At 44.3% G+C, this 12,059-nt stretch overlaps 1 protein-coding gene across 7 annotated transcripts in view; it reads left to right on the top strand.

Annotated features, from left to right (window-relative positions):
* The window catches only part of GRAMD4 (GRAM domain containing 4), a 106,655-nt gene that overhangs the window by 54,401 nt on the left and 40,195 nt on the right, over positions 1-12,059 (top strand). For all 7 annotated transcript variants that reach the window (XM_081023666.1, XM_081023662.1, XM_081023663.1 and 4 more), the window contains one exon: positions 7,603-7,723. In XM_081023666.1, the coding sequence (XP_080879792.1) occupies positions 7,603-7,723 (121 nt within the window). The remainder of the gene's footprint in view (positions 1-7,602; positions 7,724-12,059) is intronic.

Below are 12,059 nucleotides of genomic sequence, written 5' to 3'. Positions count from 1 at the left end.
TAAGAGTCTCGAAGAGACCAATCATAATGATACAGGCTGTGTTGACCTACATTAACTTTTTTGGCTCCCTAATGCTTGGCACCTTGCCATACGGAGTCCTGTTAAACTCCCAGAGGATGCCTTGCTCTTTGCTTCATGGGAATTTTCACTTGAGGGCCGTAGAAAAGTTGGTGGTTCATTTGAGACCGTTGTATTTCTCGGACCTAACACAAAATTCAACCCAGTAATGCATCACGACACATCCTGAAATAGGAGCAGAAATGTTAAATGGGGAAGGTTTAGCAGGTTTAGGAAAGTTTTTAATGTTTGATGTTTGATTGTGTTTTTAATGTTCTCTTGGAAGCTGCCCAGAGTGGCTGGGGAGGCCCGGCCACATGGGCGGGGTATAAGTAAATAAATTATTATTATGATGATTATAAATAAAACTGTTCCCTGTACAGTGGTTGGCATACTGAATTTTTCTCTGGGTATGCCCCAGTTCATATTTGTTTACATAAACAAAGGAATTAAAAACAGAAACATATACAGTCGTACCTTGGATCTCGAACGCATTGGTTCCCGAATGATCAAAGCCGGAAGTGAGTGTTACGGTTTTCAAACGATTTTCGGAAGCCAAACGTCCGGCGCGACTTCTGATTGGCTGCAGGAGCTTTGGTTTCCGAACCTTTTGGAAGTCGAATGAATGCTACTTGCCAAAAAATGGAAATAAGAAGTAGTCCCAGCAAAAGAAGAATGGATGCAAAAACTTATGCGGAAATGGCAAAACTTACTGGAAAAATAAGAAATCAAGATAACAATTTTTTAAAATAAAAGAATGGAAATGGCTTATTGAATATTTACAAATAAACTGTAAACAGATATTGGCATGGTTACTGTAATAATCTGCAGTTTTATAAGAGTATATATTTAAAGTGAGGGATGCGGGTGGCACTGTGGTCTAAACCACAGAGACTAGGGCTTGCCGATCAGAAGGTCGGCGGTTCGAATCCCTGCAACTGGGTGAGCTCCTGTTGTTCGGTCCCAGCTCCTGCCAACCTAGCAGTTTGAAAGCATGTCAAAGTGCAAGTAGATAAATAGGTACCGCTTCGGCGGGAAGGTAAACGGCGTTTCCGTGCGCTGCTCTGGTTCGCCAGAAGTGGCTTGGTCATGCTGGTCACATGACCCGGAAGCCGTACGCCAGCTCCCTCGGCCAGTAAAGCGAGATGAGCACCGCAACCCCAGAGTCAGTCACGACTGGACCTAATGGTCAGGGGCCCCTTTACCTTTACCTTTAAGCTCCTTTTCATTGTCATGCCAGATGAAGGGAGAAGGATAGGCTCGTTTTTTTGGTTTGGTGCTAAATTATGATTTGGCGGTGCATATATGAGATATCATCTTATGTCCATTTGCTAGTTCTGAATGTAAATGGCATTAACAAAAGTAGCAAATGCTTCTTTGATTACAGGTGAAGGCTCTGCCCACGAGCCGGACGGTGTGTGAGGTTTGATCAGTCTGCTCTGTACCAATTATACAATACTCTTGATGCAAAATACTATTTTGGAAAGAACCTCTAAAGAGATTTGCCATAATTAACACGGGCTTAGTAAAGCTATTTCTGTCTTGTGTTTACACAGGGAAATAGTAGCATTGATCCGCGCAGCCAGCTGACAGCATTAAACTTGCCAGTGGCCTCATTATTTAACTTGGCCTCTGCAAGCATAGCATACCGGCTGTTATGCTTTGGTGACTCTCAATTTAAGCTTATGTGTTCGACTCTCAGTTAGTTTGTGGATGGCTAATTATCCTGTCATCTTTCATTCTGGTCAGAACATTGCACAGGTATGAAGTGTCTGCTCCAGCTTGTGTAGGACGCAATGTACAGCTATTTAATTTGTTGTTGTTTAGTCATTTAGTCGTGTCCGACTCTTCGTGACCCCATGAGGTGTTCCCAAAGTAAAGGAAGGATTGAACTCTGATTAATAAGAATACACACAGAGGCTTGAACCAGCAAGACTCTGGGAAGGGTGCGTATAATAATGTCTGCCTCTCTACCCCTCGGCCCAGGTCGTTTTATTCACAAAAGAACTTTTTACAGAGTGTTCATAAGAACCAATCAGATTTCTTCTGAACATTTCAACAGACCCCACGTGGGGAGAAAGTTAAACTACCAAAACTAATTAAGCACGGGGTAAACAAAGAACAGAACTACTAAGGAGAGCATTTGGCAACCCCGGAGGTGATAAACAAGCAATATACATGATAAGGAGGATGGCCAGGAGGACAGCGATCATGATCACCTTCATGTGAGATCTGTTTCCTGGCCCTAAGATTAACATCCTAAGATTAACATATCAGAAAGCTACATCAAAGAAACTGCCCACTGTCTTTGATGACCCAGGAGCCTGCCTGGCGAAGCAACTGGGCTGTGTACGTGACTTGTCAGGCAAGAGAGATGGGCAGTAGAGGAAATGGCCAGAGGTGCAGAGGGTTGTGGGATTTGATCAGAAATTATTGTCAATGTATCAAACCCAGTCAACACAATGCATTCTTCGTGGACACAATGGCTTGATGCATATTTTATAATTCCTCATAGTAATCCCACCTGACCCCACACTCTGGATATTTGCACTCCTACAACCCCATGGACCAGAGCACGCAGTTTAGTCAAACTCATGTTGGTAGCTTCGAGAACACTGTCCAACCATCTCATCCTCTGTCGTCCCCTTCTTCTTGTGCCCTCCATCTTTCCCAACATCAGGGTCTTTTCCAGGGAGTCTTCTTTTCTCATGAGGTGGCCAAAGTATTAGAGCCTCAGCTTCAGGATCTGTCCTTCCAGTGAGCACTCAGGGCTGATTTTCTTCAGAATGGATAGGTTTGAATGGATAAGCTCTGCTACATCAGGCCAGTTGCCCAACGCTCCACCATTTTGTTCCCGGTGAAACACAATGAGATGCCTACTGGCAGCTCACAAAGAAAGCATGGTGATAATGGTCCTGTTTGTCTCCAATGTCTGGTCTTCCAGGGAGGCCTTCCACAACCAACTTGGTCAGGAATAAAGGAAGCTGTACTCCAACAACATCTGGAAGGCATCTGTGTGGTGCCAGTGTGGTGTAGTGGTTAAGAGCGGTTAAGAGTGGTTAAGAGTGGTAGTCACGTAATCTGGGGAACCGGTTCGCATCTCCGCTCCTCCACATGCAGCTGCTGGGTGACCTTGGGCCAGTCACACTTCTTTGAAGTCTCTCAGCCCCACTCACCTCACAGAGTGTTTGTTGTGGGGGAGGAAGGGAAAGGAGATTGTTAGCCGCTTTGAGACTCCTGAAGGGGAGTGAAAGGCGGGATATCAAATCCAAACTCTTCTCTTCTTGGTTCAAGAAAGTTGATTTGCACAGTTCTGTGTTGATGTTGCTTGGGGGGGGGGGACAGATCATGCAAAGTGCTTCTGGTTGTCTTCCCTATCTGAAATGTAATACACTTCAGTACAGTGGTACCTTGGTTCTCAAATGCCTTGGTATTTGAACAACTTGGAACCCAAACACCGCAAACTTGGAAGTAAGTGTTCTGGTTTGCTAACTTTTTTTGGAAGCTGAATGTGCTTCGTTTTGAGTGCTACTCTGAGGTCTGTCTGTTTTTGCCATTTATTTTGCATTTTTGTGGCTTTTTGTGTGACTGTGTGAAACCCAGTTCAGCTACTGATAGATTGATTGTGTGACTGCAGTATATTGTTTATTGCTTTCATTTTATGGATCAGTGGTCTCGTTACATAGTACAATTCATGTTAAATTGTTGTTTTGGGGGTTGTTTTTAAAAGCCTGGAGTGGATTAATCCATTTTGCATTATTTTCTGTGGGAAAGCGCGCCTTGGTTTTGGAACGCTTTGGTTTTGGAACGGACTTCCGGAACGGATTAAGTTTGAGAACCAAGGTACCATTGTACTAGTCTTAAAAGGTCAGAAAATTAAAGGAAGGAAGGAAGGGGCTTTTTACTGTTTCCTAAACACCTCTGGCCTCACAGATTGCAAGAATGGGAATGCGCACGTTTGGAGGAGTTGAAACACAGAGTTTTACTCATCACAGATACATTAAGCGCAAAAGACAAGTGTTTCCTCTCTTTCCATCACAGCCATGTGACTGCCTCTTTCTGAAATGTTGCCTTAAGTGTTTCAGAAAGAGCTCTGTGTGTGCAACTGCTGTGCCCCTGCTATGGTTTAAGGAAGAGCGAGCATGTGAAATTCTGTGGGCGACCAAGGAGGTTGCTATTATTTTCAGTTTCAAGCATCACTCCAGATCCATCAGGGCAGAAAGTGGTGACCCGTTTGGGAGAGAAGAGATTGTGGACACCCCTTGACATTCAAACTAAATCTTGTCATCTAAAATATATAAGACTATTATATTTAAGTATCGAAAATCTGCATGTTAGATGTCACACAAATCTAGCTTCTGTGTATGAACTTCTGAAATTCAGGAGCACCGATGCAACATTTAAAGTAAAATACGGTACCAATGCAAGAAGAACCAGGGTAAAAACCATATTTGTAGGATATGTTCCAGTGTCTGCAACTAGAATGGAGGAGGAAAAGCTATCAAAGGTGTGGGAAATCTCCAGTTATCAGAAACCCAACAAGAATCCTATCCTGATGTGAAGCTTGAAGAAGTTCAAGTATTCAGTAGAATACAGTGGTACCTCAGGTTACAGACGCTTCAGGTTACAGACTCCGCTAACCCAGAAATATTACCTCGGGTTAAGAACTTTGCTTCAGGAGAACAGAAATTGTGCTCCGGCGGCACGGCAGCAGCAGGAGGCCCCATTAGCTAAAGTGGTGCTTCAGGTTAAGAACAGTTTCAGGTTAAGAACGGACCTCTGGAATGAATTAAGTACTTAACCTGAGGTACCACTGTACCTCCTTTCCAGATCTCGCTGAAGAATTGAGATATAATCACCTGAGACCTTTCTTCGGGTGTTTCCTCCACGAACAGTCTGGAGGGTGTCAACAAGAGAGTGGGACTTTTCTACGATGCCTTCTAGAATTTTCTCCCCAGGGAGACTCACCTGGCACCTTCATTACATATCTTTAGGTGCCAGGCAAAAACATTCCTCTTCTCCCTGTCCTTTGGTTAATTAAACAATCTTTCAAACTGGGTGTGTGTGTGTATTGTTTTGGTTTCTTACTACGTTGCACATTTTTGTGTTTTTATGTTGGAAACCACCCTGTGGTTCTCAGATGAAGGGTAGTCTAGAAATTTAATAAATAAAGTAGTTATAATAAACAAATTAGGTACACAGTATACGGTAGCATAAAAATCACCTGATGTTGCGTCTTCCCTCTGGTGTTTTTTGTGGGTTTTTTTTAAGAGCTTCCTCCACAGAACAATGAGGAAAGCTTTTGAGGCCAGCATGGTATCCGAATAATTACCGTATTTTTTGCTCTATAAGACTCACTTTTTCCCTCCTAAAAAGTAAGGGGAAATGTGTGTGCGTCTTATGGAGCGAATGCAGGTGGCGCAGCTATCCCAGAAGCCAGAACAGGAAGAGGGATTGCTGCTTTCACTGCGTAGTGATCCCTCTTGCTGTTCTGGCTTCTGAGATTCAGAATATTTTTTTTCTTGTTTTCCTCCTCCAAAAACTAGGTGCGTCTTGTGGTCTGGTGCGTCTTATAGAACGAAAAATGCGGTACCTTAAAACCAGAGTGTACAAACCCTTGGATGACTCAAAGTTATCCTCCATTCTCCCCCCCCCCGCCCCGCTGTTTCATTTCCCACCCACCTGCATTAGATTGAGTGACTGTGCAAACAATTCTTAAAAGGTCATTAAAAATAAAATGAAGGCAAATGGACAAAAGAAGCCTTTCATAAACCTAGCATGAGCACTGCACTATGTTAATCCGGTGGGCTAGACCTTTAAAAGCAATAATAGCTTGCATTATTAGTAAGCCAGTATTGTCAGAAGCACTTTCCTTCCTAGAAAAAAGCAAAAAACAAAAAATCCTGTGCGCACGGCTTTAGAATGGCAAAGGCATTTACTGTAGAATGAGCTTTGCGTTACCAGTCGTATTCTTCGCTGGGTGCATGCAAGCTATCTATGAGATGTGAAGGAATATTCACTTTGCAAGTATGACCCATATAATACTACAGCTGTACCTTGGTTCTCAAACGTTTTTTGATATGATTTTTATTATTTTCATTAATAAAACATATAACAACATTACAATAATCAAACAAATGCATTTGCTCCGCTGAGCTCGTGACTTCCCTCCCTCCCTCCAACTGGTTTTCTGTTTCCTCATAAGTTATGCACGCCTTTCTAATGTCAGTTTTTGTCCTTTAATACAAATCGAGTCCTTCTGTTGTTAATGGTCAGATACTAATAATTACCCTATGTTGCAGGATTTATGTCAGTCCTGCTAGTGTCTTCAAGTTTTTACAATAATCTCTTAAATAGTAAATTTACTCCAATCTCTCTGGAATTTCTGATCGCCTTGGTTCCGAATCCTCACAGTCATTTTTGCCATTTCTGCATATTCCATCATCTTCATCTGCCACTCCTCAATTGTTGGTAATTCTTGTAATTTCCATCTTTGGGCTAAACCTTGTTTCTCAAATTTAATCCGTTCCAGAAGTCTGAATTTTACTATCCAACGAGCCCATTGATCCATATAATGAAAGCAATAATCAGTGTACTGTACTATAAAATAAATAAGACAGTATTGTAGATGATAAAAATTATATATAAAAAAATTATTCTTACCTGCACTGGTGATCCGTCATTGTTTGGATGGGGGGCTTTTATCCATTTCCACAGTCACACAATCAATCAGTAGCTGAACTGGGTTCCACACAGCCACAAAAACAAATGAACCGAAAAAGCCTCAAAAACAAAAATGCAAAATAAATAGCAAAAACAAAAGCGCCAAACTTAATCTGTTCCGGAAGTCCGTTTGACTTCCAAAATGTTCGAAACCAAGGCGCAGCTTCTGATTGGTGCAGGTGTCTGGGAAACAATAGCCAACAGTCGCATCGGATGTTCAGCTTCCAAAAAACATTCAAAAACCAGAACACTTACTTCCGGGTTTTTGGCATTTGAGAACCAAGGCGTTTGAGAACCAAGGTACCACTGTATTTGATTCCACCGTCCATGCCTATTCCTCTTCCTGAGTACAGCCCTGGGGGACATGAACAACCCATTCAGCCTTTTAAGTTCCTAGGTTTGGTGCTTGATTTTAGTCTGGCTGTCAAGGACGCGGGTGGCGCTGTGGGTTAAACCACAGAGCCTAGGGCTTGATGGTCAGAAGGTCGGCGGTTCGAATCCCCGCGACGGGGTGAGCTCCCGTTGTTCGGTCCCGGCTCCTGCCAACCTAGCAGTTCGAAAGCACGCCAGTGCAAGTAGATAAATAGGTACCACTCCAGCAGGAAGGTAAACAACGTTTCCATGCACTGCTCTGGTTCGCCAGAAGCGGCTTAGTCATGCTGGCCACATGACCCGCAAGCTGTACGCCGGCTCCCTCGGCCAATAAAGCGAGATGAGCGCCGCAACCCCAGAGTCGGCCACGACTGGACCTAATGGTCCTTTACCTTTACCTTTTTAACAAAGACAACCCCCTTATTTTATCTTTCCTCCCTTTTTTAACAGAGGAGGAGCTCAGGAAGCTGCGAGAAGAAACGAATGCTGAAACACTGAAACAAGAGCTGGAAAAAGAACGTCTACGAAGGATAGAACTGGAGCAAAAAGTCAATGAAATACTTAAAACCAGGTAGGGAAACCTGCAAGGTGCAGTACAGCTGTGTGTGTGCGTTGTGGGGTTTGTGTGGTTTTTTTTTTTTTAAGAGACCAGGCTGTTCGCTAGGTGATTTCGCCCTGGGAATGATGAACAATAAAACCTGAAATTTCTTCATTTTGGTACTCGGTGATTTTGAAGCAGTGACATTTCTAGAATCCATACAAGGCTGTATAGAAATCTGATCTCTTTCGTTTTAAAAAAATATTTTCATGGTCATACTCAGCAGCTGAGATGCATTGTGTCATTTATTTCATTTATTTGGGTCTCAAAGTGCTGTCCTCCTCTCCCATCTAAGTGGCATTTTTGCCCTTATTAGCGACATTTGGGTGACTTCGGACATCGTAGTGTCAGAAGCCGCAAAAACAGTTAACCAGACTGAATCCATCCTCATTGAAAGCCTGCTAACCGTTAATTAAGCAGTGACAATTGGCCTGAAATCTATTATTTGGTGGGAAGATCCTCTCTTCACAGAGAGGTGAAATCTGTGGTGTTTAGGGGTGGTTTCATGTTTCCTCTGTGTAGGAAAAGCAAAGACTAATGAATTGGTCTGCCTGTGAGACAACTTATATATTAAGCATTGCTGAATCATATATTATGTGACAAGGAGAACAGGTTGCCCTAGTGGAAAGTAATTCTTTTCTTTGCGTTTTTCAAGAGCTCCTATCACGCCCATGTAAAGAAGACATACTAAACAAGCCCAATAGCATCAGTTTCATAGATTTATCTATAAGGATGCTCAGGGATTGTCTAGCGCTGGGTATAGCATCTGCTACAAGAGGCACGTTGCCAACGAAACAAATGTCTAAATGATTTGAAATGGTCTGATCAGCCATTTGTCTGATTCAAATTGCATTCTGTCACTTCTGCGTTTTACAAGTTGTGAGCTAGTTTTATCGCATTACAAAACTGTAATTACTGCTAGCAGTGTGTTCCTTGCAAACGGGAGCTACCGTACTTTCCCGTCTATAAGACGACCCCATGTATAGGACGACCCCTGTTTCTGGGGACTCAAATTTAAGAAAATGGGGGGAGATGGCACAGAGTTGGAAAGGATTACCCAGAGTTGTTTAGCTATTTTTGGGGGGGATTGCCAAAAATTGCTCACCTGGTAAAGGGACCCCTGACCATTAGGTCCAGTCGTGACCGACTCTGGGGTTGCGGCGCTCATCTCGCTTTATTGGCCGAGGGAGCCGGCATACAGCTTCCGGGTCATGTGGCCAGCATGACTAAGCCGCTTCTGGCGAACCAGAGCAGCACATGGAAACGCCATTTACCTTCCCGCCGGAGCGGTGCCTATTTATCTGTTTGCACTTTGACGTGCTTTCGAACTGCTAGGTGGGCAGGAGCAGGGACGGAACAACGGGAGCTCACCCCGTCGCGGGGATTTGAACCACCGACCTTCTGATCGGCAAGTCCTAGGCTCTGTGGTTTAGATCCAACTCCTGTCTGTCCCATTGCCGGCAGAAGCTGCAGATCGCCCGCCCAACTGCCGGAGCACCAGCCAATCAACACCACCCATTGAAGCAGCAACCAACAGCATGCACAATAGCTGCTGACAGCCACGGCAGCAACCAATCAAACGTCAACCCTATGCACTACCCATGTATAAGATGACCCCAACTCTTTAGCATAATTTTTACAGAAGAAAGCATAGTCTTATACACAGAAAAGTACTGCATTTCCTCTGTAGCAGGCAAGGGGAATCTTTGACCCTACAGTTGCTGAATTTCGACACCCTCAAGGCCCAGCAAGCATGGCCAATGGATAGGGATAAGAGACTTGTAGTTATCCATATCCAGGGGTGGGGGAGGTCCCCCAGACCTGCTCTGTAGCCTCTGTTTTCTGGATTATTTTGCTGCCATGTATAAGCACTCTCCTTTGCTTTTATTTAAGATGGTTTGCATCCTTTTATGCATTTCTGTATTACCTGCACTTGACCACAGAACAGTTTTGGAGTAGGTTACAATTAAAACTTTTTAGTAATGGTCTTATTATTTTGCAAAACAAGGCAGGCAAGTTGCAATACCAAGCAACTAAAAACATCAGTACTGGCATTGGATTCCACTCAAAACCTGGGTGAATAACCAGGTCTTCTGCTGGCTTCTAAAACTTACTTAAAAGGGTAGGCGCCAGCTATATGACGGAAGGAAGTTCCAAATTGGGGGTGCCACCACTGAGAAGGCTGTCACTAACATGCCTCTGCTGAAGATAGTACAGTGGTACCTCAGGTTAAGAATTTAATTCGTTCTGGAGGTCCGTTCTTAACCTGAAACTGTTCTTAACCTGAGGTACCACATTAGCTAATGGGGCCTCCCGCTGCCGCTGCATGATGTCTGTTCTCATCCTGAAGCAAAGTTCTTAACCTGAAGCACTATTTCTGGGTTAGTGGAGTCTGTAACCTGAAGCGTATGTAACTTGAAGCATATGTAACCCGAGATACCACTGTACTTCTATTTTTGGCCAAAGCTGTTGAGCTTTTTTTGTTTTTTTTGGCAAAATCACAAACAAATTAGAGGTTTTTGCAGAAAATACTGCTTCCAACTGCAGTATTCCAGCATGTTCGGGAAATTCTGGACATAAGGCAACCCTACTGAAGAGCCAAGCTCAAGTGACTTGCCTTGGAAAGACAATGTAGACATTTTACAAATGAGCTAGTGGTTGCGTTCCAGATTCCTTTCCCTTATATATCATTATATAATCCGGAGGAGTGCTGTTGGTTGCCCCTTGCGTTACAATGGTACCTTGGGTTACAAACACCTTGGGTTACAAACAACTTCGGTTACAAACATTCCAGGTTACAGGCTCCGCTAACCCGGAAGCAGTACCTCGGGATAAGAACTTTACCTCAGGATGAGAACAGAAATCGCGCTCCAGTGGCGCGGTGGCAGCGGGAGGCCTCATTAGCTAAAGTGGTACCTCAGGTTAAGAATGGTTTCAGGTTAAGAACGGACATCCGGAACGAATTAAGTTCGTAACCAGAGGTACCACTGTATAGGGACCCAACTTGCTTCGGCTGGAAAGCAACCATTTCGTTTCACCAAAACTGTCCTGTGTAACCCTGTTCCAGCAGGGATTCAGGAGCCATCCTCGGGGGTTTTTTTTGCTTTCAGTTGTCTCTTGAAGTCCACGCCAACAAGCTTTTGCAGCTGTTTAATTAGCCAGTCACTTTTAATTATTATTTGCATAGTTTTTAGTGCTTGGTTGTAGACCGGCCTGATGTTTTATGATGTGGCAGTCTAGAAATGTGTGTGTGTGAGAAAGAGAGAGAATATCAGGGCAGGGTGAGGTTTGTAAGTGATTCTGCCGCAAACTGCTTGCCCTGCACCTTCCAAGTCCGAACGAGAAAGCACTTGCCTCCCATAATAATAATAATAATATAATAATAATTTATTATTTATACCCTGCCCATCTGGCTGGGTTTCCCCAGCCAAACTGGGCGGCTCCCAACAGATTGAAAACAGAATAAAACATCAAACATTAAAAGCTTCCCTAAACAGGGTTGCATTCATATGTCTTCTAAAAGTCAGATAGTTTATTTCCTTGACATCTGATGGGAGGGTATTCCACAGGGCAGGTGCCACTACCGAGAAGACCCTCTGCCTGGTTCTCTGTAACCTCACGTCTCGCAGTGAGGGAACCACCAGAAGGGCCTCTGAGCTGGACCTCAGTATGCGGGCTGAACGATGGGGGTGGAGACACTCCATCAGGTATACTGGGCCGAGACCGTTTAGGGCTTTAAAAGTCAGCACCAGAACTTTGAATTGTTCTAGGAAACGTACTGGGAGCCAACGTATGTCTTTCGGGACTGGTGTTATGTGGTCTCGGCGGCCACTCCCGGTCGCCAGTCTAGCTGCCGCATTCTAGATTAGTTGTATTTTCCAGGTCACCTTCAAAGGTAGAGACTTCCGGGTTAGCGCGATCGGCTAATGGCGGATTCCCTCCGAGCTCCGGAGGGAATCGGCTTGACAGGGGCTGGGTCTTGCCGTGCCGGCGACACGGGGACCCTCAAAAACCACGGGCATAGGAGCCCGTGGACATGGTGACTCGGCGGGCATCGTTAAGCGCCCTCCCGACTCGCGAAGGAGCCTTTTTAAAGGCTACGGAACGGGTGCCGGGGAGCGGCGTGGTGCTGTGAGTCTTCTGCTTCCCCTGCCGAGCGAAGCCGCATGCCATTTGTCGGAGAGCGCTGACTTCTTCCTATTAAAATTTGGACTTAAAATCAAGAACAACAACCCGTGAGTAATTGGGAAATTGGATTACAAATAATTTGATTATGAATTTGGCACGAGCGGGGGAGGTGAAAAAAAGG

The sequence above is a fragment of the Podarcis pityusensis genome, assembly GCF_964106645.2.
Source record: "Podarcis pityusensis genome assembly, chromosome: 10".
Lineage (NCBI taxonomy): Eukaryota > Metazoa > Chordata > Lepidosauria > Squamata > Lacertidae > Podarcis > Podarcis pityusensis.
Note: the sequence above shows the minus strand (reverse complement) of the source record. Positions and strands in the feature narration are given on the sequence as shown.